We start from the raw sequence: 26,219 nt of genomic DNA, 5'->3' as shown, positions 1-26,219 counted from the left end.
TGATTCACATATTGTAATACCCTGTTAATCAGTACATGGTTAAATTTAATTTTGAGACATCAATACAAATTGTTCTTTCTTTGAAGACACACCCAGAAACTTTTTTTCATTTCTTTTGGCATTATTTACACACCGCAAGTGTGATTTTGCATTAATGTGGGAGAATGTGTTAGGCCTATTTTGCTTTTATTTTATTAAGTATTTTATAATAATACATTTATCAATTTTAATAGCAAAATTTCACATTCATAAATGTAAATTCAGTAAAAAACCTAACTTTGTACTTTTTCTCCATTTGGTTTTGCATTATGTCGATGTAATTTCTAAATCCAACAACAAAAAGGCTGTGAAAACTGTCAGCTTATCTCTTTTAATATCATTATATAATATAGACTACCCATGGCAAGTTGTTGTTATTATTTGTATCTTATATATTTGTGTAATGTTGTGTATACTGTCCCATTTATACTTTCCTGTCTTTGCAATAAAGATTTAAGGGGGAAAAAAGTTGAAGAGTGGTACTCTGTGCAAGTGGAAGTACTGATAACAAAGAACTAAAATTATTATCTTGTGCTTATTATTATTCAGTAGTAGCAGCAGTGGTGGCATGTAACTAGATGCATTTTACTATGTCCTTGTACTTTTCTTGAGTATTTCCATTTTATGCCACAATCACTATCCTACATCTCAGAGGCAGACATTTACTCTACAACAATCGTCTAACAGATACTTTTCACATTACATTTTTTAATACTTTTCCAGCCAAGTGGAAATCATGTATCAGGTATCTTTTTTCTAATTATTTGATTTTGAGTTAGAATTTTTTTGAGTAACTAAAATTTGCTGATAATAGGCCTACTTACATACGTTAACTTAAAGTGTGAGTTAAGTCTTAGCACTCAAGCCTGAGTCAAGCCTCAAGTAAAGACCAAGAGTCCCAAGTTAAGTCTCAAATCCTAAACTTTGAGTCATAATGTGCTCTTCACCCATTTTAATACCATTAGATTGTTTTAACAGGAGCTAAAAAAAATTTTTAAAAAAACTTTATCAAATACAGCATAAACCTGTACAGGAAAAAAAGGAAGAGAAACAGTTTCACACAACAGATGTCATATAATTTCATGATTTAAATGAAGTGTTGATGCCCCGCACACAATTTTTTTATATCTTGATTAAAAAAGGGCTTAGGGAGGGTATCAAGGGTATCAAGTCAGTTCGAGTCAAAAGGCTCAAGTTCAAGTATCATCCAAGTCACAAGTCATTGGTGTTAAAGCCAAAGTTGAGTTGCAAGTATTTTTTGATTTTGTCAAGTTCAGTCATCATATTGGTGACACGAGTCATGTGACTTCTGCGTGTCACCAATGGTTTTTGGGTCAATAACACTGTTACGCTTTATAGGTCAGTTTAAAGCCATAAATAAGAAAAACATTTGGATTGCCAGGTTTGAAAAGAAACATTTGCTATAGTCAAACTGTCTACATAATTAACTAAACAGTTAACGGAGTTTGCACAACATGTATAGCAACCAAAAGCCTTTCTTTAATGGTTTATATCTGACCTATAAAGCATTATAATGAAAATGATTCATTAGCCATTAATAAAGCCATTACTTGCAACTTATAAACCCTTTTGAAAGGGTGTCATTGTTAGAAAGGTTTGCTTAAAAGTTGTTGTAGCCTGTTAAAATGGTGTATTTATTTATTATGAATTAATTCATGTTGTCACAACAAGCTTCAAAACTCCCTTAAAGCTGTTGTGTTACAAATGAATGACTCATGCATTCTTAAGAATACGTTTGCTCCACTCCTGCAGTTGTTTAATAAAAGCCTTATTTTAAGCATATATTAGGCTATTATTACAGACTTTATAGAATAGATGTTGTTATGGTGGTATAAAACATGTCACATTAGGTTAGGTTGATTTAATTCATCCTGGTTTTCACAGTTAGGGTGGGCTAATAATAAAACTTTCCTATTGAGACCTAAACTGTCCCTAAATTCAGAGGTGGATCATCCTACTGGGGCCCCTATTGGCCCCTGTTTGTGGTCTAACAGGTAGTCAAGGCATATAATAAAACAAGACCTTCTTTAAAGCTGCTTTCATTTTGGTTGATTTTGTGATTTGGTGTATTCCCAAGCCAATTTGCTAATGATCAAACCATCTGATATACATTGTAACTGTTTGTTGTGATTTAAGTTACCATAAATCACAACACTAACAAAACATGCTACTTCACCAACAGCCAACAAGCTTATTCCCACAAAGATATTTTTGTTTTATTCATGTTTTTGTTTCACTAATTCATGTTTTTTTGTATTGTGTTTTCTCCTCAATTTAATATTCAGTGCTTCTTCCGTACAACAAGGTGACTCAGGGAAAATGTTTAAAGCATGGTTTCATTAAATATTTAAAGAGAGAACTAAGTCAAAAAGCCAACTTTAAAACCGAAGGTTTTCACAAAAGTCTGGCCTTCTTCCGACAGATAACTTGTTTGATTTAAAATACATTTCATGTCATACCTGTTTCCTTTACCATATCATCTGTAACAGGCACACAGTGAAACTGTTATTGACCAGCATAACCACTAGAGAGCAGCCTTGTCCCTGTTATTGCCTTTGACAGTTCATATTTTCAGAGGTGTCCTTCCTCTACACACATAAATTTTACCTTTGGGTGTGTGTTAGCGTGTGTCTAAAGTACAAAGTCTGTTTAAATGTTAAAAAGACAGAGAGAGAGAGAAAGAAAGAGAGAGAGATGAGTGCAAGAGCGAGAAGAAGTGTGTCCATATGTTCTCTCTGGCCTGTAAATCTTCCTGTGTACCAGTGCCAACTTCAATGAAAACCACTCCACTTCCCCCAAAAAAACATCCTTTCCCTCTCTCCCTTTACTATCACTCTCTCAGTAAGTACAGCTCTCCTGTACTTTTCCCCATATTCCATCTCATCGACATCCAACTGCACAGAGGGTCTTAAAGTAACGCTGAGTTCAGATACCTGTGCGCTCAGCTGCAATCAGCAAGGAGCCAATGTAAAGGTAGAAGTCAGACAGACAGGGAAACGCAGAGAGGAGGGGTTAGATAAGGAAAGAATGTAAAAATAGATGGATCAAATGAAAAGAAAAGGTAAAGACTGCTGAGCTGAAGAGAGCTGTGAAAAGAATACCTTCAGAGGAGCCGGGGAGACGGAGAGAAAAAGGTATCTGGCAACAAGGAAAATAAGGTGAACACTAACAGGGGAATAACAACAGAAGAAAGAAGTGACAGAGGTAAGATGTTTTTTTTCAAGCAGCCAGGGGGATCGAAAATGACTATAATAACTTCCTCAACAGGAAGCTGATTGTCCTGTCAGTGTAATTCAACCCTCTGTTTCCTCTGCTATGGAAAATGATTGTTTTCTTGAGACTCAGTGAGATGCATTGTTTCCCAGCTACATTATCAGAATGACTGGAAATGGAGTAATAGTCAGTATATGACACCACAGCCGAAAGAAGAAAAATGCATCTAATAGCTTAGATTTGGGTAAATTGATAGTCCTTCAGCACTATTTATTTTTTAGATTTTAGCTCAAATGTAATTGATATCAAAAAAAAAATACAGGTAAAGTGACAATGCTGCTGGAAATAGATAGAATAGATACAGTATGTTTGCAAAATCAGAGTGAATTTGTCCAATATTTTCCTCCCACAGGAAAATCTCCTGTTGTAGCCCACTGGATGTTTCAGCCATGAACCTCAGCTTGACCTTTGTCTTGCTTCTGCTCCTGAGTCTTCACACTTGCACAGCCATGGTGAGTCTAACTTTGCCTGTGGCTTCTGCCTAAATGTGATTGTTAATCTCATATTTTGAAGTGAATTTGAGAGCAATAAAAAACTACAAACTAGATGGGCACAACCACTAATAACAATGATAATCATATTAATGTTTTATGACCTGAGAACTTTTCATCACCAGGGTTGCAACTGTAAACAAATGGTAAAAGATCATGTAGATATTTTGTGAGATACTTACTGCACGTAGTCATCCTTCACGGTTACAGTCATCAGGATTGTTTTGCGATAGGTGTTAAAACAGCAATTCTTAGGGAAGTGTGGCTCCAGTATTATGGGTCAGCATTGCACCTGTTTTCCATCTGATCTGGGCAGATTTTGGGGGCAGATGTGGACCTGGCACTGACTACAAAGTGTGTGGAAATATAGCTTTGCATTGTGGCATATGACGGGATATGGATGTGATAAAGAACGCATACCATTTAGTGTTTTATCATCTACAGTACACTGACTTTAAGAGTCTTTTTTTGATAATTTAGATTGAAGGTCATTGGCCTCTTTACCTGTGATGCACACATCATGATCCAGAGTTTAAGGTTATAGGTTTACAATGAAGGACAAGTTTATACCTGAGTTTAGTGCGTGCCTCTGGAATGACATGAAGAAGAAAAAAATATGATCCTTTCATCCTTGCAGCTCTGCCAAGAACCTGATAGAGTACTGTTGGAAAACTATATTTGTGTGTGTGTGTGTGTGTGTGTTTGTCAGGGAGGCAGAGCCCAGCGCAGACAGAGACAAGCTGAGGAGAGACTGAGACCGTATATTGGCAGAGTAGAGCCAGGTAAGACTTTAATGTACAGTATAGAGGAATGCCATTTTCTGGCTGCATGTCAGTTATATAAATAGATTTTATAGTATAGTACACTATAGTAAAAGTCAAACTTTATTTATATAGCACTTTTTTTTAACGCAGGTAAAGTGCTGTACATTAATATCAAGCATAAATGCAACATAAATACAATGCATTTAAGGCTATTTGCTCTCTTTCCAAAGTCCAAGGTGCAAAAACAAGCATCACGGGCTGCAGCAAATAACATTTATTTTCACATCAAGTGGTGAAAAATATGTTTGAAATTGTTTATATAGCTGGCAAACAATGAATACCATTTTGGGCCACATATGTGCCCAACATGGCATTTTGGACCAAGAATTGAATGTGTAGCAATGACTGAAAATCAGGCAGCCATCGCATCATTCATTGTCCTGCCACCATTCATTTGCAGCTTTCTTTTCATTCAACACTCCATGACATTTCATTATCTTTAATAGCCCCATATGAGACATTTTATACGCTCTAATCCAAAACACCTTTAATCAGTACTGAAAGCTAAATGAGTGATCATCAAAACAGGCCTGTAATCAGGTAAAGGATACACAGATGTAAAACTAGGAATAAGATAAACAATGTAGTAACAAGGCTGTTTCTTCATGTTTCAGAAAAGCTTTGTGAGCTGCTGAAATGCCATAGTCCAGTGGGATCTTGGTGCCAGGTAGTTCAGGAAAATGGAGTCAGCGTCCCCAGATGTGTTTGTCCCCAGTCCTGTCCACGGTAAACACCTCATGGCATTTAAACCAAGTAACAGGCTATTTGGGATTTTAATAATTTTCTGTTTTTGACCAGCCAATGAACTCAAACAAATCCTTTATACTTATGTAAATTTTATTATTCACTGACTTTGGATTTGTTAATGATACTGATATCCACAACTTTAAAAAAATTAGTACTGTATAACAGTTTCTTTAATCCAGGTGTGCACATTGTATGAAGAATCCTTCCTCACATATAGTTTTGCATATGGGCACTGGCTAATGTAATCAGGCAGAGGGCACCAGTGTGCAGTGTTCTTGGAAAGACCTATGGCAGTGAGTGTTTGCTGCATAAAGAAGCCTGCAGAAAGAGACGCCGCACAGGACTGGCTCACACAGGACGCTGTCTGGGTAAACATACACAGCATTAGATATTACACACAATTTCCACTGGGCACTGCAATCTGCCAAATGAGCTCTGTTATCCTTCTTGATCAGTCCCCAAGGCTAAATGCACTGAGGAGGAGTTAAGCCAGTTTCCATATCGTCTGCTGGACTGGTTTCTGCTCCTGAGTCGTATGGGGGAGTCTTACGCACCTGCTGCCCCGCCCCAGAGCTGCCTTAGCCATGCCAAGAGGACACAACTAGCACAGGTAGCTGAAACGTTACTGCTGAAGTGAGCCGAAGCAGCAGACGCCAAAGGTCTGCTTCCAAGGGGAGAACGTGATTGTAGAGTAGTAGACAAGATTTATGATCTACAGTGACCTCAGCTAATGATGATGCAAATAAAATCGATATTCACAACAAAATGTAATACTAAAGAAACTATAGCTGGATGAAAAATATATCAAGGGATCACTATCACTCCCAGTGTAACCGAACACCGAGCATAAAGTTGTTTATGACACCATACACCATCATCGTGCTAATATACAAACTGCGCTTCATGGATTGTCTAGCAAGAAATCGATGTTAACAACCTGCTGTTAAGTGGCAAGTTCTTGTGTTGCTTGTGGTGTGGTCATCCACAGAACAAGACAGGGGCTCTTAAGAAAACCATGTAAAAATAGTATTTGGTCAATAATCACTAAATTATTCAATAAGATGGTAAATGGACGGATAACTTAATATCCTCCCGCCAGCCACTTTGACCTCCTGGCCTCAAATGAATTTAAAAAAAACTCATGCATTATTTTGATGATGTGTAAAATGATATACAGTGTTTTAGACTAAAACCATTTTTGTGGTATTTCATACATCTCCACCTCTATCTGCTTTCCTAGATTAATGAATTTGTCTTTCAATAATGTTATCTTCAGCATGGACAAAAATACAACTTTTTATTGTAAAACAAGACTAAGAGTATCCAGCTATGCTAGCTCTATAAAACTGGACGACACTTTGAGCTAAATGCTAACTTCAGCATGCTAACATGCTCACAATGACAATGCTAACATGTTGATGTTTAGCAGAAACAGTGCAAACAATTAGTTGAATAAGATGAACAGTTTTCTCTTGATATTTATTTCCTCTGTTTCTTTAGCAAAGATTTACAGAACTGGACAAGAACAAAGATGGCAAGTTGAGCCGCAGGGACCTGAGGAAGCTGCGTTACAAGAAGATGCCAATGGAGCACTGTGCTACGCCATTCTTTCAGTCAGTCCCACCTCTAGTAGCTGACAGGGCTGCATACATGATGTTAGCTGCTGGATGACAGGATCGTTGAGTCAGATTTGAATGAATTTAGTTTAGTACACAACATCACAGCGTTAACATAAGCTAATGGTTCATTTTTAGTGTTTAGTTGTATTTTCATTAAGCCAGTAGCATGGGAGGGAAAAATCTATGATTAAATTACCTATTTGATAAGTAGGTAAATTCTTACTTACCACTGAGTGGTCAACAAGGCAAGGACAGTGTTGTATGTTTTTTTCAGCTAATTACTGAAACACCAAGGGTTAAAAATGTCACACAGCGATGCATTTCGCCCCCGCTCTGTGGCCAAGTTGCACCTCCCACCCTGCTGTTCTCTCTGCACGCCATCTATCCATTCATTCTCCATGCCAATATCCGCTTCCTGTGTCCTCCTCCCCTCCGATCTCATGACCACACCATCTCGCCATCATCTTACTCCTCCTCCATGTTGAAGCACTTCTTTCCCCCCCTCTGCGCTTCCTATTTTCCTTTCATCTTTCCTACAAATGGACTTTTCCTCAGCCTTGCTTTCTGTCAGTCCCTCCTTCGTTTTCACTCTTGTGCCATTATTTCATCCTTCCATCTCTCCCCCTTTCTCTTCCATCCTTACTCCCACCCAACCCCCCTTTTCTCTGCCAGTCTGCAGTGACAGGTTTTGTGGAGTATGGCTGGCTATGTCAATGTCAAGCCATTCCCAGCAATGATAATGTTTATTACCCACTGTGTCTCCCGCTGCCCATGGATTAACACAAATTGAAAGAGTACCCTTCAGAGATAACACTCCAGGGTGAACTGAAAGACAATGGCTATGGAAGAGCCCCAGTGCAGTTGTTTCCATAACTATGGCTGTCTTTGTACCATCTCTATATCTATCTGTATGAATCTGTGATTTTGTGTTTGCAAGTGTGTGTGTGCCTTATGTTATGAGGTCACCAAGTGATATACTGTGGTGTGTTTGCAGGTCATGTGACAGTAACAGTAACAGGAAGGTGACCCTACGAGAGTGGACAACCTGTCTGGTGGATCGCTCCGAGGACTGGTTCTACCATTTCATGTGTTAGTCACAACTTTTGCCCAGTGTTGCTGTTATTCCACACGGTCACAGATGTTGACGAATGCTATAGCTTACTTAAAGACAATTTTATTGTAATGGAGGTCAGAGGGAGACAGACATCTGGTTTGCACTTGGCAAGTGGTATAGGTGTGCCTCAAACTGCACACTGCACTATGAGTACCTGGATGGTGCACTCATAACGTTCAGAAATTGATTGTGGAATGCTGTGCACATCTCACCCTCAATGTTTGCCATCTTAGCTACATAGCAGAAGGGGAGGGACAACCAACGTATTTTTAAACCTGTTAAAAATTGGCAACAAAGGAAGCTGCAGCAGTTATGATCTCGTAAAAGTAGAAGTACGTTCATTTTTGCTGATTTTTAATAAAATTTAATTGAAGTCAAGTGAGCAAACTAACCAGATATTTTGGCGGGCAACAATTGCAAAACAGCAGCGTTTCATTTGAGACAACACTACCCTGTCGAAATGAACGCACTAAGCAAGGAAGTAGGCTACATAGTGTACGCAATGTACGGAAGTATCTGAATTGAGACAGACTACTTGGAGTTTCCCTCCAAAGATGTTGCAGTGTTACAGTTTAGAGTCTAGGGTGTTGAAATCATAGTCTGTATAGTGGACGTAGTCATCATGATGTCACCCGTTGGTTTGTGGACTGCCGTTTTGAAGCCTCGAGTTTGGTCGATAGGGCGCAGCCATGTTGAGTTTTTCCAACCAGGAAGTTCCCGGAAGTGACCATATTTGGATGAGACGGTGGAGCTAATGGCCAGAGTGGAGCTAGCTAGCTTGCTTAGCTAGGTGCATCTGTAATTCACGTTAACTGTCATTTTAACAGGGCTGACAACTTAAAACTAAATGTACTCACCAGAGAAAGTGAACAGCCAACTCCTAATAAGCTTTTTCAACGGCGCTGGTTAAATTTACATAGTGTCGTGGGTACGAGTCACTTTCGCCTGATTGACAGGTCGCCATGGTAACGACTTGTCAATCACAGATAATCCCGCCCTGAAGCATACTCTCCTCTCTGTTTTATTTTCCTGTAAATGGGACCATAATTTGCTAAATGAACATCATGTTGTATTGAAGAAGACTTGAAACTAGCGATTGAGACCGTAAACTCATTATGAAAGTGTTTACTGAGGTAATAAATCAGCTGAGAAATAGGGTCATTTTACCATTATTTCTAATGGAACTGGACTTCTTTTTGCAACCAGAAGAGTCGCCCCCTGCTGGCTGTTCGATAGAATGCAGGTTTAACGGACTTTCGCATTTAATTCGCGTCTCAGACCGGAAGCCTCTTGCTTGGTTGGGTTTGCGATATATGTAATAAAGGGTTTAGAATGATCCTCAGTCATTATTTCAGCCTGTTACCTGGCAGAATCTTAAAATAAACACTTTGAGTATTAAAAAAATAAAACCGTGGTGAAAAAAAGCCGCCCTATGCATGTGGACCTATTTCCATCTGAACTAATTAGTCCACAGTATTTTATACAGTTGAAGAAAAGCAAGGATTATTCTCCTTGAAGCTTTCCAGGATACATTATGATGCATGTTCTTCCATAATGATTCCATTTTGCTTCAAGTTTTACAAAATTTGACCTTTCTCCTTGGGATCATAATTTCCTGGATGGTGATTACACTCATGCATTAAAGGGGTAATTTAGTATTGCACGTCCATAAAGTTGGTGGACTTCCAAAAGCCAGATTAAAAGAAGGCTGGTCAAAAGGCCAAGATATCATGACTTTTATTGACTCCAGGGAAATTGAATCTGATGGCATTATTAGGGTTATTTTCCCCAGACCTTTCACTGACTTTTTTTCATCCTTGATATGTTCAGATCTGAATTTCTCAAGTTGAATTTTATAGTCTGGATTTGAACAGACACCAAAGTTCAATATAAGAAAATAAGATCAGAGCATGCCGCTCTAAACACAAGCAACCACATTTTTCTTTACATTGCATGAATCTTTAGATTAAAATTAAGCTTACTGAATTTGAACAATTTGAAATTAATGTAATTTTTGACTCTAATATATTTATATATGTACTGGAAATTAAGTTTTTGAAATTGCACAACTTGATAGTGACTTATTGACCACATACATTGAGATAGATGGTTTTCAGTGCAAAATAGTTCGGTGCAATAAACTGTATAATTGTATTTCAATTTCAACGTAAGTATTTGGTAGTCATTAAATTTCACAATTAGGTATTCTGTTTTGTAATAAATTAAATTCTTATGGATATTTTTTCTTCCACAGATTGCCTCTTTAAAATTATTAAAATTTTCAGCTAACTCAAGAAACATTTTAGAGTTTTTTTGGGGGGGTTATGTTAAAAACTTGCCAATGAAGCCAATTGTGTACAGTAACTTTAATTTGTCTGACTAAACTAAATTATTTGTTTTTTTTGTTTTATCCACAGCAATGAGAATGGGTTCCCGTAAGCTGTGTCCTACAGTCAAGGAGTACATTTGACATGAAAACAGCCATGAACTCCTGCATCTCTTTTGTACTGTAAAAAATTCACTGAAGACAACATCACCACAGCTGATTTAAAAGCAGGATGGCATCTACACACACTGCTCACTCTTTCAATCTGTTTCACTATGTATTGCAGCTTGTAATATAATGATTTATCACATCATCAAATCTGAGAGTCTGCTGCTTGTCTGTTCATTCATGTGTTCTCAATGGGACAAATAAATTGAAGGACTGACCGCTGTTATTGTTAATTATATTAGCTGACATTTGTATATTTGTGTTGTAAAAGAGCAAAGACAACATTAAGTACCAAATTACATAGCATGCTTCCAATAACCAATTTAAAAGGGAGGATGACAGCAGTGCAGACAGACAGTATGGCATGGAGAATAACAAACTAGATGGGAAATACAGATAAGGGTAAAACAAATGCTTAGTATGGGATGACGTGCCCAGAGAAGAGACAAAGAGATTATAAAGGGGGTGAAGGGGAGAAGGAAAGGGAAAGTGTCATAATGCACTGGAGGAGAGTGAGGGAGAGAAGGAATGAGGGAAGCAAAGTGACTGACTGAAGGAGAGAGAAGTATAAAGTGTGTTTGTGAAAGATGGGAGGAGGTAATGCACTGTAAATGGGAGTTGAGAGTAATGGAGTAATGCATAAAAAATGGATCAGAAATGAGGGAAAGACTGAGAATGGAGCATGAGAGGGGGAAGGGATAGCAGAGAAACTGGGAGGAACTGAGGAGAGACGGAAATACCAGAAAAAAAGGTTTAGTGGGCTGCAAAACATTTCTTTTACAGCCGACTCAGTAAACAGCATCTCCGATCATGATGTAGAATATCTGAAACATTTGAACTCTGTCAAGGTCAAAAAACTTGCATAATGCAAGCTGCATGCTGACTTTTTGTACGTTTGCCCCATCTATAATACATGCTGCTCTGAAAACTTTTGTTGAATCTTGTTTGTTTGCCTGTGTCTTGTACGTGAAATTTGTGTGTGGTTTTGCTTGTGTTGGCGCTACAAGATCAATAGGAGGATGTGTGCGGGGCCTGGGGTGGATTCTTTGGTATGACTGGTTTCTCTGGACTAATTAGCCTGAAAATTGAACATGCCTGAAAGACATTGGAAAGAAGATGAAGAAAGAGGAAGAGATTTCAGTACTCAATATGAGATGCAGATTCAGTGCAGACACGAGGCAAACAAGGACCGAAGACTGCTTGCTCTACATGTCGTGCAAAACGAAAGTGCATCACCATAAATATCAAAACAAGATGTTTTCATTCCATCAGATTTTCACTCAAAACCTTTGATAAAGAGGAATGGACCACTGGAGGCTGTCGTTCATCATGGAGTGAAAAACAAGTCTAAACTGGGAGGAAAGAAAAGAAAACAGACATAAAGAAAGCACAAAAGGGGAGAGATTAACTGTACTGAACTGTATTTGCTAATGACGAGTGACCTGCGGAACAGCTAGCTGTTGGTCTTGTCTCTCTGCTATGTAAAAAACGCTCTGAATGCAAAGTCCTTGCCTTTACTTCCTCCACCAGCAAACATCTCCTCCCCATTGCTCCCTTCTCCCCCAGAGACTAGTGCCTTTATCTGAAATAAATAAAATGAGTTGTTGGGGCCACCCCTGGAGGTCCAGTATAGCCCACACAGCTCCTCCTCCTACTCACTGCTGCTCCTTCTTTGTGTGTCCTCACACCCCCCTCCTCTGTGCTAATAGATTCCCTCTCATTAACCCTGGACCACCTTCTCCACCTCCTTCCATCCCCCCATCCAAACACAGAGAGGGCAGTTGTAGATTGATCCACCTAATCCTACTTTACCTTCCTGTCACGAACACAAACACACACACACACACACACACACCATTCACCTCCACTCCCACTGTCCTCCCTTGTCACACCCCATTTGGATATTAGAGGAGAGTGATATCTGTGTGCCACCCACCTCTCTAACCTTGTCCACTCCCTTCCTCCTCCTTTGGGTGCTGATCAGTGATCTGATCTGTGATGGCTTGCTTGCATCTCTGTCTTTCTCTTACACACATTAAACACACACACACACACACACTCCCAAGGGAATCTGACAGCACAGGAGCAGATGGGCGGCTGGTGATGACATGTTGTTAAAAATAAAGATTCCTGTTAACCCAGCTAGCACACCCTCCTTCATGCCCCCCCCCCCCCCCTTCATCTCATCTCTCTCTCTCTCTGTCGATCGCTCTCCATCACTTTCTCTTACTGTCAATCCCTCTTTCTGTCTTTGCTTTTTACAGCACTGTCCATATAGGGATTTAGTCTACGAAAGCCAACTAACTGTGGCAGTAAAAGCACACAGCCTGAGAACCCCCGACCCCCAGAACATGATATTTAATACATGGTTGTCATAAAGACGGCCCCTTGCATTATGCATGGCTTGTAAGCTGACATCAATAATAAAAAAGGCCAGTTTTGCAGTTTCTTTTCATGCAATTATGCCAAATGAAAATTTTACTCTCACTTTCTGTCGCTTTCTGTGCGGATGGAGTTTGTCCGGTGACTGTCTGTCGATAAATTATTAAACGGCAACACAAGAGGAGAGGAGCTGTGGGATCAAAAGAAAATATTCAGGCCAGTGACGATGGCAATGAAGCAGAGAGTGGATGTGTGTTAGTCCTTGTGAGCGCATGTCACCCAAGCCTGTGCTTCAATTTCAGGTCTGACAGATGTCCGACAGATGTCCAAAGTCTTAGGAAAATGTGATTCTCAAATCAAATTCCCCCCACCCCCCCAAAACTGCATAAAAGTTGTTAGAACGCAGCTCATACACAAAGTTGTATGTGTGCAGTAATCTCTCCAAGGTTAATCACCATCCAATCTTCAAAAGCAGCCGCAGTATCATGCTCTGCCAGATTGCCGACTTTCAGAACTTCTTAGGGAGTGGAAAGTGGGCCAGCGAATGGAGAGGGGTACAGAGAGGAAGACTGGTGGCTTTGAAAGAGAGACCAGCTGCAGCAAAGGGTCCTCCAAAAAAAAAAAAAGACCAGTTGTGGCCCCTAAAGTGATACATTTATTAATAGCGCTCATGTGCCACATTTTTTATTCTTCTTTGAAGGGATTTTGCATGGAGTGACAGGGCGACAGAGACAGGGAGGAAGGGAGAGTGGGGGTCTCTCAGATTTTAGCCTGTGGTCAGACAATATTCCCTGTGGGTGGAGTGGGTCCCATTCAGAGCGACCTCAATAGTCCTACACTGAAGTACTTGGTGAATGAGTGAGAAAAGGCCCCATCACAGAATGGAAAAGGGGGAGTTAGCACACAATATGGCGGGCCTCTTTCTATTTTTCTGATGATATTGATTAAAGAACTCAAGAGAGAAAGAGCACCGTACATGAGGCCCGCCATTGTGTGGAGATGAGAGGGCTAGATGCTATGAATGCCCCACCTCCCCACCCCCCAGTCTTCTGAGATCTACACTTGACCTATAGGTGGTGGACATAAAGCCTAATTTTGCTGTACTGCATACAGAATTTACTGTCTGGTAGATTTCCAGCTCATTACATTGTGTCCTCACTATAACATGCAGAGGCACAGGTATTTCAACTAATTTCAACTCCACAGACAGAAAGATTCCCTCTAAAACTACGCCCCGGCAGCAAACACAAACTACTGAGCCTAAATGCATCCTAATGTCAGCAAGAATGCCTAGATGGGAAAAGCATGCAGAGAGAGAATAAGAGAGGAGATTTAGCTACAGCTGGTTAACTTCGCTTAGCACAAAGACTAGCCACTTCTTGCTAAGAAACTGTAGAGCACATAACCCTGTAACACCACTAATTGACATTTTGACACTTTGGTTTTCAGATTAAACAAACGAGAGATAATGTGTTAATTACGGAGCCTTAGGTGGATTGTGTTACCCATGGACAGAGCCAGGCTAGCTGTTGACACCTGTCTAAAGTCTTTGTGCTAAGCTAAATTAACTGCCTGGCTCCAGCTTGATAGTTAGCCTAACCTACAGACATGAGAGTGGTATCAATTTTCTCTTGGCAGGAATAAGAATATTTCCCAAAATGTCAAACTATTCCTTTAAAAAATATTCACAATAAGTGCTTAATGAGTCTACATATTAAGTTAGTTGCTGAATTATGCATAAGAATTTAACTATTTAAAATAAGTTTTAGTATTCCTTTAACTAGGATGAAATTCACATTGTATGCAAAAGGGTGAATGAATTAGTAAAAGTAAAAAGACTGTCAAATTATGTGTAGTTTTTATGTAAGTAAGTATATTAAAATAATAAACACTTTGCAGGGTGTGAGCTGTCTAGTGCCTAATGGTAGATATAATGAACTATACGTTTTTCTTTAAAGACCTAACTCAAAAAACATCCATTATTAAACATCAAATGCAAAACTTAATTTGTACTTTCAGAATTAGAAACTCTAAATCCATTAAGATCCTGAAGAGATGTTCACCTCATTTGACAGCAAACTTAGCAGACATACTACATTAAACTATATATAATGTTCAAAACATATAGCTAAACCTATATATGAGTAACTCCAAGTAGCATGATATCGAAAATGATATAATATATAAAAATCATGATGATGAAACAAGGGTATACTGTGCATAAAAATGATTTTTTTTTTTACATCTTTGTAAAAGATGGTACACTTTGGTACAGTTTTTATTTTTTAGGTGCCAGCAAGCACACTAAATATTTGCATAAAACCATGAAGTGGATGAGAAGCCATGTAAACATGTTCATTTAGAGGCAGTCTTAGCACCTGAATGAACAAGCGATAGGCGCACAAAGACAGTGTAACCTCTAAGATGTTGTCTGCAGCCTTCTCCCCTTATACAGATGTTATCAGACCAGCCAGGGAATGGTTAATGTATTTAACTTTTACATCACCTCCTTTTTCCATAACGCTGCACTTGACAACACATACACACTCTCTTTTTTTCTCTCTCTCTCTCTCTCTTTCTCTTTCTCTCTCTCTTCCTCTCTCTCTCCTCATCACCACCCCCATTCAGCGACCTCACCGCCAGCCCCCACACACTCACCCACTCGCTCCCTCACTCTCAGATTGCACATACAGATACACAAACACACATAATCACACATGAGCCCATTTGAATTGCAAGTGAGCTCTGTTCACTACCAGAGGAAGTAAACAGAAGGAACAAGTGCAAAGAACAGGAGGGGGAGGTAAAGGGTAACAGAGAGAAAACAAGAAGAGGAGAGGGGACATAGGCTTCACTGACTGGATGACATTCAGACAGTGTTTAGCAGGACAAGCCTCCACGTGTGAAGGACTGAGAGACAGAGAGAAAGAGTGAGGAGAGTGCCAGGGGAGCCTTGAACCACACCAGGGCACAGCGGAGCTGGGACAGCCCTGAAGGGACACCTGAGCCCTGAAGAGACACCTCCTGAAGTAGGGAGTGAGCAGCACCTCATGGGAGACGGTGTCAGTGGAACGCCCGACAACAACCTGCTGTCGCTCCTCCTCTCCTCGCGACTGACTCTCATCCCCTTCTCCTCCTCCTCCATCCTCGCTCCCTCTATCATTTGATCCCACTCCTCACTCCCTGCGCAGGAGAGGGAGAGCGTGCACTGACAGAGAAGGTAAGGGAGATGCATGCATGCATGTTGTCCTTGCAGAGCGTGTGTGTGTGTGTGTGTGTGTGTGTGTGTGTGTGTGAGTTAGTGCATCAGCATCTCATATTTCAACTGTGTCAGTCAGCAACTTGTTTCTTTGGATCAGTTCTGTGTGTGTGTGTGTGTGTGTGTGTGTGTGTGTGTGTGTGTGCATCCCTAGAGGGGTTTTAAAAAAGCTGAGACAGATGCAGGGCACTTTTCATTTGTTTCAGGATCGTTTTTATCTTGACAGCATCATATTTTGGCATGTCTGAAGGTTGTGCTCATCTGCTACGAGTGTATTTTATTGCTCACTGCGCCTGTATTTTCTTTCTGACTACCAATAATTCTCTTGTCATTTGAAAAGAAAAGTATGACTGCGGAGCGGGGCAGTTACCACAGAGAAAGTGCAGACATAAAGTATGTATCAAGAAAGGGCAGGATGCTGTACAAAAGTGTGTGAGAGAGAAATACACAAGTACAAGACAAGTACAGTAAGAGATGCAGGCAAGAAAGGACAATTAAAGTAAGAAAGACAGGAGAAGAGATAATATATTCAAAGCTGCATGCAGCGAGGTAGAAAATCAGCCATAAAATCCTATCAAGTTCCACAGTCCTCACATGTTACCCCACCATCATCCCGTCAACTCCCACTATGAACCACAGGCCAGTTCTTTGCCCACAGTAGTTTCGGGGGACAACGGATCCTGCAGGGACCACCCCATGCCATTTAATCTGTCCCTGCCCACAGATAACAGAAGGCAGATGGTCCTGCCAGAGCTCAGGGAGATAGAAGATAGCGAATACAATGTGAGCACACAGCACTCAACCTGTCCCTCTGAAACTGAGCCTGCATCAACTTCTTAAAAAGGGGCCAAATGAGGTAAAAAGCAAACGGAAAAAGAAGGGACAAGAGAGAAAGAAAAAGTTAAAACACACCAAGGTTGAAGTATCTTTAATTAAAACCCAAACAGTATCCAGAATAAATGCAGTCAGTTGGCAGTCTGGGATAAAAATAATGGAAAGAGGAAACTCATCTACAAGAGAAAAAAAAGAGCTGAGCAGAGAGTGAGCGGACCATCAAAGTCATGAGCTCCTGTGTTTAAAGGGGAGTGTGTATTTATTTATAGAGGGCGGTAGTTAAGTTCACCAGGCTCCCTCTCTCTGTAAGACCCAGCCTTTTTGCCTTATGAAAATTCAATTGGCCATAATTTGCTGAGGAGCCGTATGCATATTTTATTAGCGGGTACGTTTTGAAGAAACAAGCCCGCCAAGCTTTTTTTGTGTCTTCATCTTTATCAGAACTGAATGAGGGGGGGAGTGTGCGAAGGGCTGTGGTGTTGGGCAGCCGTCTGGTCATATGTGACACATTAGAACCCATTCGTCATGGGGGCTAAAGTAAACAACAATCAGCTTCATTTGTATCTGGCTAAAACACTGAAACAAATTCATTGCAACCTTGTTGCACGGCAATAATGTTTTTTCCCTCCTCTGATTCTAACACTTTTTTCACAGTTGCACTTTCTCTTCTTTTACTCCCTCCGTCTCCTTGCCTCTAATTACTCCAGTATCCAACATCCTCCTCTTCTTGGTCTCCATTTTCACAGCCCTCCCTCCCTCTCTCCCTCCCTCCCATTTCAATCTGCCTCTCTCCCACAGCATGTCTCTCAGTTAAAGCTTTATGGGTCGTTCACTCCCCTCTTTCTTTGCAAGGATAATGAGCAGGCGCCTCTGTGCGACTTTGTAGCTGTGTGACGGTTTGTGAGTTTGGATCTTGGAGCGTCCCGGAGCCCGAAAGACTCAGATGTACCTTCTGTAGCCGCCTTCATGGTTCCACTGTGATTGTCATCTGATCTATAAGGCGCAGCATTGACATAATACACCTTGTTAGAGAAAGGTGGGAGTGTGTATGTGAAGACTGTGTGACTTTGAACAAATGTGTTTTCTCTGTCGGGTGCAAGAAGAACACCGAGACCTGTAATCATCCTATCCACTATCACTAAATCACAATCCCACATGTATAAATGGACACAGAAAAAAAACAGGAGACAGAAAATACTAATAGGGCTTGAAAGAAATAAAATAAAAGACAGAAAGAAAAAGCTGATAGAAACATCTGATACAAGTTCCTCTTGTCAGATATTTATGTGTGCTGATTGGATTTGACTGCATCAGAGCACCTCCAGGTGTTGTTTGTGTGCCTCTTTCAGGTGTTGTTTGTGTGCCTATTTCCACATCAGCATGGCGTCACTTTCTCCTGATAAAATGGCCGCAAATGCCCGTGATGAAAGATATTTGGAGAACAGACCCATTTGAACTCCCCGACTAAAAATAGAGATGTAAATGTAAAGGCATCGACTTCAGAGTGATATTAGCAACCCACTTCACACTTTGAAAAGTAGTGAGATGGGTGATTTTTTATAGTGAGTGTCAAGCTGTGCTACACACACACACACACACACACACATCCCAGAGTATTATAGCATAGCAATTTCTTCCCCCTGCATGAATAATTCTGTCTGAATAGGATGGGATGTTTCTTCATATCAGTGAATCATCAGCCACTACAGCTCTTTGGCGTCTGTGTGAATGGTACAGTAGAAATTTAACTAAGTGGATTTGAGTACACTACTGTGTGTGTGTGTGTGTGTATGTCTGTGTTGATGTGCTCTGATTGATGTTCTTGACCTTTCCACCGTGTGTTTTCAGAGCCGGGGCGATATCCAAGACGTGGCGACTTAGGAAAGTCAAAGAGTGAAAGAGACAGAGAGCAAGAACCAGCGATGGCACTCAAGTCCCTGTCCTGGCGTCTCTGTGCAGCCTTGGCACTGTTTTGTGGCTATTCATGGCCTCATGCACACTCAGCCCTGGCACCTGAGAATGAGGTGCCACTTCGCCCAACTACTTGGTTAGCAGAAGAAAAGATCACCCCCATAACTCTCCCTAAAGGAAGAACTCGCAGGTAGGGCAACAGATGTGATAGGAGAAAGGTGTAAAATAACATTTATGTGGTCTAGTTGTTGGTTGCCATCAAGGCTGCAACTGTTGAAAATTTGAAATGTTAAAAGTTTGTAAGTATTGCTGGGTCGCTTGTGAGCATCAGAGTAAAAAGGTCATATTTCCCTCAGACATGTAGAGGGGTAGAAGTATAAAGTAGCAGAAAATGCTAGAGTAAAGTACAAGTACCCTAAAACTGTACTTTGTGAAAAGTAGCTGAGCAGAGAGGTAGAAATAAGATAAATGCCCATCCAGCTTCAACAAGTGGTGGTAGTATGAATGAAAGAAAAGAAAGAGAACAAATCTGGAACAATGAGACCATATCTTGTATGAAAACTATACTGTAGCAATATAACTAACAATATTATATAAAATCCAGATTAAAATGCATTCAAATGAACACAGTTGGAACATGACGGGTGGAATTGATAAAGGATTACTTGAGCTCATCTGATCTGGGGGTGTATGACAGGAAAAAATAGGTTGGGAACCACTCCAGGGTACAATGAGTCAGAAAGTAGTTTTTTTGTTTTTACAAACAGCCCCAAATCCAACAATATTTAATCCACAACAATAGAAAACAATATAAGAAGCTGGAGTCAACTATTATATATGTAATTAATGATGAATGCTTATCAAAACTGAACTTTAAATGTATTGTCAAACAATAAAATAGATCATTTAAAATTAAATGTTCATCTTTGTACATAAATGTACCACACATCTTGACAAAACGTTTGTCCAGCAAAGAGACCTGAAATTAAGACATCAGTGTCAAGAAGAAGACAGGTTTATAATACAAGCAAGACTGAAATAAAGTGTATCTTCCCAACTGAATATTCTTGAAACAATTTGTTCTGCTTTTGAAACAAGTTTAAGCTGAAAGCAAATACATTGTCTTTTTAACTCAACACAACACTAAATGGCTCCTTAACAGTAAGAGTATATCTCCTTAAGATTTTTCCTCATTTTCAGTTCATTGAAGACCCATGAATAAATCTTGAGGCCTGCTCATCAGATTTGCCCTTGTTTCCACTTCAATAACAAGTCACCAGCCATCCCTCAACCACCTTTTTGGAGACAGTGGCTGATTCCAGCACCACTGTAGAGACAGCGGGAGGAAGTGGAGCGCATTTGGCCTGAACCTTACACAACAGTGCCAGTGTTTGCTTTCTGAAACTGGGAGCCGAAAATTGCGAAATGCATCTCCCTGTGTGCCACAGTCTGTCCACCAGTGCAGTCATGCAGAACCGCACAGCAAATAATGGAGAGAAAACACTGATTCAGAAATGAATCACTCTAATAAATAAGCTGCATACCGCCCTTGAGAATGATAGTGTCGCACATCTGTTTGGAAACAACCGCCATCTGCGCAGAATCATGAATAATGATGTTTGTAAGGAAGGAGAACAAATGTTTATTAACGCATTTGCTTAATTTTCATGGATGGTAACTAGCTGTGAAGAAATGCCAGTCAGGTTCAAAAGACAGATGTCTTCTATCTGCCTGCTTCTTTGTGGAGGTGAACAGTTTAACATTGACTCATGAGTAACAGTGATTATTTGAATTAAATTAAGACCAGACCACCACAGCGTGAATGATAAATGTCCTTTAACTGCCAGTGAACTTCAATCAATAAATGTCAATCTGTAAAACATCTGATCACAATAAGGGACATGACAGTTTCTATGCTAGGCACGATCCCAGGCAGTCTCAGCAAACAGCCAGATATCCATCTGAAACTGTCAGTGCTGCCTTATCATGTGATTCTCAGGTCACCTCTCCTGATCTGCTATCAAATGACAGATCAGCATGCAGGCAAATGGGAAGACAGTGATTGGCAGACTGGCTGCAACAGTTGAGATGTTAGAACTTTAAGAAAGAAAATTATAACCAGCCCACCGTATCGGCAAATCATCCAACAAAATGAAAGAATGTGGCACACTATGCATTGTTAGATATCTTCTCATCCATCACATTGCAGCTGAATAGAAGCAGGGTGTTATCTTTTTGACATTTCCTGTGATGAATCGAACAACTTCTTGCGGTTATCTTTTGGTGTTTCCTCCGCAGGCTATACTTCATGCTAAAGAAGGAGACTGCAGCGATGTCTTTGACCGTCAGCCCCTGCGACCTCCCCATCGAGTGGAGCTTGGCGGCCAGAACCCGGAAGGACAAACCCCACAAGAGCCTGCAGTGTGAGTGAACAGTAAGACCACAACCTGCACCTTCAGACAACGACTTTACCCTGAAGATGAAGGCTAAGCCAAGAAGATCAATTAGATATTATCATCACTACCTAACAGATGGGATTTAAGTAGAGGGCAAAAACTCTAATCTTATTTAACTTTGTAGTTGTAGAGGAGAGTTTACTCTCTGGAACAGCTTTATAACCAGGATTTGTAGTAAGGATGATCAAACTATTAAAAAGTCATATAAGAATAAATCTCTGAAATGCCAGGTACATAGTTTTTGCATTGTTTGTCTGTCTTTTGATGTTTGCAGCCTGAAGGTCATAGCTTTAATATACCACTGGTGTTATATCATGTTTATAGACCAATAGACTGATTCCTATCGACCAATCGTATCACAGCTGTGGCCTGTTTTTGAAAAGCGATTATCTCCAAATTTCTTTGTCACAAATTCTCAGATAAGAGTGATATTATTTTTATTGTCCATCTTCTTATCAGCACATTGTACCTGCTTGTTTAATTTCAAAGCACAGAAAATGCTTTATTTTTTTTTTCTAAAAGCCAGCCACTGTCTCTGACAAGGACAGAGACAGTGAGTGTGATCATATCTGGTTGTCACATTGTCATAAATTTTATATGAGGCTTTGGATTTTAACTCATAAAACTCGCACACGCATCAACCGAAAAGAGGTGCCAACTCTTGATTCAAACATTGAATAAGCAATAAAATAAAACTGCGATCTTAGTCTGCAATATTTTGTGCTTTGCAAACCAAATAAAACTAATAAACTCAGAAGGGAAAAAAAACAAACCATAGAGCAGCAAAATTACAAAATGTCTTAAAACGAAAGTCACATTTCCAAACTAAAAAGGGGCAGATTTCTAGAAAAGAAAATATGCCTTGGAGTGTTCCATGAGCACTTTTCCAGGTTAACCAAACAAGCTTCTCACATGGTAAAATAACATTATGAAGTTATAAAATGACCCATGAATCATTCAGATCCTAAACTCATGGGTCCCCATCGCCAGCCTGAATTATTCACTTTGATTCTGAAACATTTGGTCTCATTTGAGGAGCGATTTCTCATCTCGAGGAGCAATGAACAGTGAAGACGTGTGGTGGCAGGTTTTTTTGTGTGTTTATTTGTCAGTTACGTTACTGAAGTGAAGAGGGTGTACTTCAGAATGACAGCACTTTAGGTATGAATGAAAATACTTAAAACCACTTTTGAAGTGGCAGTTGACATTGCATTTATTCATTTGTTCATTTATTCTTGTGATTTGGATTTTCTCTATATCAAGCAGGTTCTGTGCGCTCAGTTGTTTATTGTTTTATTCAATTTGCAGTGTCCTCCAACCCCCGAAACCCTTGTGAAGTGAAGTACAGTGTGTACGCATACCAGGAAAAAGCGTAATAATATTTTGCCTTGTTAAAGATTTTGCTCATTGATTATCTTCCTTCAATGTTGTGCTGATAAAAAAAGAGTATTCTTCTAATGAAGAATGAAGTCATTATGGTCTGCTCAGTTGCGGTGGCTGTTGCTGCTCATTAAATTGCAATACTTTTTTATTTCTAAACTGTTGTTGCTTCTGCTGGAAACATACTAAATATGACCTCCCATGCTCCTCGGGGTTCCTAGGAAAGGCTATCCAAACACAAGGAAATAAAGGAATATTTTGACTTTTTGGCAAATATGCCCATTTGCTTGCTTTCTTGATGAAAGTTAGATGAAAAAATCTATACCATCTTCATGTCTGTATGCTAAATATGGGGCTGCAGCCAGGAGACAATTAGGTTGGCTCAGCATAAAGACTGGAAGCAGGGGGAAACAGCTAGCCTGGTTGTATGCAAAATTTAAAATAGCTATAAAAATGCTCATGGTCTACTGTCTCATTTGTTTAATCTGCAGATCTGTAAGTTTATGTATGGGAAGTTACATGCTGTAATTTTTTCTCTAGACTTAACCTCATGGTGAAGATAAGACTTAACCTAACAGAACAGAATGCACACACAATACAATCAATAAAAAAATCAGAATGAGACTTTTATTTATTATAGCAATTATTCATTTATCAGTATGTTCTCAATTTTTGTTTTTCCTCATAGGGAGCACCAAAAAGAGTATGCCCGAGGTGTGGTGGCGAGGTCCTGGGACTGATGAGAAAATGCACAGCTTCACAGGCAGTGCGGTGGACACCTACAGGGGTCCTTCCTATCCCCATGCTTCCATCTACATCCTGAAGCTGCGCTCCAAACAGCAGAACACCAGAGCTACTGTGTACCTCCATGAAGGCCTGGGTCCCTCTGGCACCTTCCCCCTGCTCCCAGCCGACCCTCGAGTTCACACATTAGGTGTAGGCATGACCAGTGTCACCCTCAGCTGGGCGCCCAGTGCCTCCATAACCAGCATCCCACACACACAGAAGAGTTATGATTACTGTGTCCTCGTCAACACGCAGCAAAACTACCCCAGCCTGTGTGCTGCACAAGAGAGCATGAGGAGAGAGAAAGATCAGAAACAAGAAAAGAAGGAGAGGAGGAGGAGAGTGACGGTGTGGCCGATTTTGAAAGAGTGGTGGTGGCAGCAGTGGGACTCTTACCCTGAACCCCAGAGTCCACCTTCTTCTTCTTCCCTCTCTGATGAGTATGCTGATCTGCAGTGTGTGTGCCAGGGTACAGAGAATGTTTGCACCGTCTCTGAGCTCCTGCCTGACACCCAGTACTATCTAGACGTCTTTGTGATCGACAAGCTGAACGGGACCAGCATGGCGTACGAGGGGACATTTGCTCGAACACACGAGGAGGCTCGGGCGGTGATCACCACGCTAAGAGAAGGGGAGCTGAGGTGGGTGACCTTCCAAGACAGAGGCTCCAGCTCAGAGCAGTTCTTCAGTTTCCGTCCTCGGGGCTTGCAGCAGAGTGGCCTCCTCACGTTGCAGAGCTGCGGTGGAGGTGAAAAGGTCAAGGTCACTGTGTCCAGTAAAGGTCAAGTTTTGACCTCACAGGCTGTGGGGGGAGATTTAGCGCACATTTGGCTCCAGGGAAGTCCTTCCTATCTCATTCACTTGGAGAGAGAAGAAACTACCATGGGTCGGACCTCTGCTGCTACAGATCCAGCTCTACCAGGTGGTCTGATGGCTTCAGTCAAAATGCAAACCTCCTCCGCCTACCACCGCAGAGGGGTCCCATCCCTGCCCTCAACCTTGCAGATTAAATCCTTCAACCGGTTGCGTGGTTGCAACAGTGTCACCCTGGCCTGGATGGGCACAGAGGAACGAAGCCTGTACTGTGTGTACCGCAGAAACCTGGGAGGCCTTGAAGCAGAGGCAGGACGAGTATCAGCTCTAACCGCGCCCTGTCTGGGTCCAGAGTCCCGGTCTGACACCGAGAGGGTTCTCTGCAAGTACTTCCAGGAGCTGAATCCTCGACGGGCCGTCACTACAGCTGTGATCGGGGGCCTGGAGCCAGGGATGGCTTATGTGTTTGATGTCTATCTAATGAGACGCTGGGGGATCCCTATCAAGTACGCCAGCAAGATGGTGAAGACCAGAAAGGAATGCTGAGCTGCTGCCCCCTACAGGAGGTTTTTAGACTGTCCCAGTTTAGGGAACAATGCATCAGCCATGGACATGCTGTAAAGACTGACCATGAGAACGTAGCCATTTGACTGTTGTGGAGAGACTGTTACCATAACATGGAAATATTCCCCCTGGAGGAGCAATGGTTATAGTCAAACACCACTTGCACTATCCATGCGAGTGGATGGAAAGCATATGAGAAGGATCTGAACACCAGCAAAAGTTCATAACATTTAAAATACAACTCTCGTGCTTTTTGTCATTTTGTTTTTCATTGTTGATCATGATAATGATGTGCCAGTTGTCCAAGTGCTTATTTTGTGTCTGAGTACAAAGGACAAATGAGGTTTGTGATGACAGAAAGTCAATACATAAACAACAACAGAGACTGTGCCAAATATGCAACAGAAACAGATGGGGAAATAATTGGATAACATCTGAGACAGGGGGTTTACAGTGTATATTTCCAGTGCTGCATATTGTACAGGCTTATAAACCTGTACAAATCTACAGATGCTTAGTTCAAAGTCAGTGTGTATCTTTGTGTTCTGCTTTCGCATGAAGCAGTGAAAAATACTTAGTGACTTGCCTCATTGTCTTTGATGTGTTCTTGTGCTGCTTCAAACGCACCAATAAATACTAGGGTATCTGTACGTTCTTGACTGAGTGATGCATGTATGTAAACTGGAACATCAAATTAGATTTTCTTGCCACCAAGTTGTTTTCAGATAGCTTACACTTTTACTGTAATAGATGAGGCCTTATGCAGCTCAGTGCTATACAGATCTGTGACATTTAATTTTAGGGAACTTGTTTATTTTGGTAACTAGATGAGGCTGCATTGGAAAGACTCTGGTTTAAATATTACAGGGAAACTAAAATATTGAATAACTGTGTCTTAAAGTGGCCCTGCCTTGTGAGGGTTATTTCTGAAAGACAAATCCTTCCCTTGGCTGTCAAGTTACTTATTCTAATTGCGTATCTATATTTACCGAGTAGAACCCCTAAGGATGAATAAGACCTCAAACATCATAACACTGTATTGGCTGTATAAATATGATACTGTAACCTTAATGTACTGTTAAATATAAGTTTAGTTAATCATAGATTTAGAATTTATGTTACAACAATGTAGGCTTAAAATTTAAAATGGAAACAGGGTAAAGGTTAAATAAACGTAATAATTTATCTATTATTAATCAGAACTGATTGTAG

At 40.6% G+C, this 26,219-nt stretch overlaps 2 protein-coding genes across 3 annotated transcripts; both read left to right on the top strand.

Moving 5' to 3' along the window:
- The first annotated feature begins 3,722 nt into the window (after positions 1-3,722).
- Positions 3,723-11,550, top strand: LOC119917712 (SPARC). Its single transcript, XM_038738122.1, has 8 exons — positions 3,723-3,785; positions 4,534-4,606; positions 5,263-5,374; positions 5,645-5,763; positions 5,851-6,005; positions 6,896-7,008; positions 8,009-8,103; positions 10,546-11,550. The coding sequence occupies exons 1-8, from the start codon at positions 3,723-3,725 to the stop codon at positions 10,596-10,598; spliced, it is 783 nt and encodes a 260-aa protein (XP_038594050.1). The 3' UTR covers positions 10,599-11,550.
- Positions 11,551-15,698: 4,148 nt separating this feature from the next.
- ndnfl (neuron-derived neurotrophic factor, like) lies at positions 15,699-25,657 on the top strand. Of its 2 annotated transcripts, XM_038738191.1 has the most exons (4): positions 15,699-16,224; positions 18,946-19,198; positions 21,307-21,431; positions 23,533-24,989. In XM_038738191.1, the coding sequence occupies exons 2-4, from the start codon at positions 19,020-19,022 to the stop codon at positions 24,987-24,989; spliced, it is 1,761 nt and encodes a 586-aa protein (XP_038594119.1). In that variant the 5' UTR covers positions 15,699-16,224; positions 18,946-19,019. The 2 variants fall into 2 exon arrangements, with proteins under 2 accessions (XP_038594119.1, XP_038594120.1); XM_038738192.1 differs by lacking the exon at positions 15,699-16,224 and having other exon boundaries at positions 19,020-19,198; positions 23,533-25,657.
- Positions 25,658-26,219: the final 562 nt, after the last annotated feature.

The sequence above is a fragment of the Micropterus salmoides genome, unplaced genomic scaffold, assembly GCF_014851395.1.
Source record: "Micropterus salmoides isolate LMB-PRFRI ecotype aquatic unplaced genomic scaffold, ASM1485139v1 Ms_hic_scaffold_22, whole genome shotgun sequence".
In the NCBI taxonomy this organism is placed as follows: domain Eukaryota; kingdom Metazoa; phylum Chordata; class Actinopteri; order Centrarchiformes; family Centrarchidae; genus Micropterus; species Micropterus salmoides.
The sequence above is the reverse complement of the archived record's forward strand: the minus strand, read 5'-3'. Positions and strand labels throughout refer to the sequence as shown.

Bases quoted from the DNA above. Each gene is read 5' to 3' on its own strand.
- LOC119917712 (XM_038738122.1), top strand. From the start codon at position 3,723: ATGAACCTCAGCTTGACCTTTGTCTTGCTTCTGCTCCTGAGTCTTCAC. The intron at 4,607-5,262 runs GTAAGACTTTAA...TTCATGTTTCAG, and splicing joins TATTGGCAGAGTAGAGCCAG to AAAAGCTTTGTGAGCTGCTG. The intron at 6,006-6,895 runs GTAGCTGAAACG...CTGTTTCTTTAG, and splicing joins AGAGGACACAACTAGCACAG to CAAAGATTTACAGAACTGGA.
- ndnfl (XM_038738192.1), top strand. From the start codon at position 19,020: ATGGCACTCAAGTCCCTGTCCTGGCGTCTCTGTGCAGCCTTGGCACTG. The intron at 19,199-21,306 runs GTAGGGCAACAG...TTTCCTCCGCAG, and splicing joins CCTAAAGGAAGAACTCGCAG to GCTATACTTCATGCTAAAGA. The intron at 21,432-23,532 runs GTGAGTGAACAG...TTTTCCTCATAG, and splicing joins ACCCCACAAGAGCCTGCAGT to GGAGCACCAAAAAGAGTATG.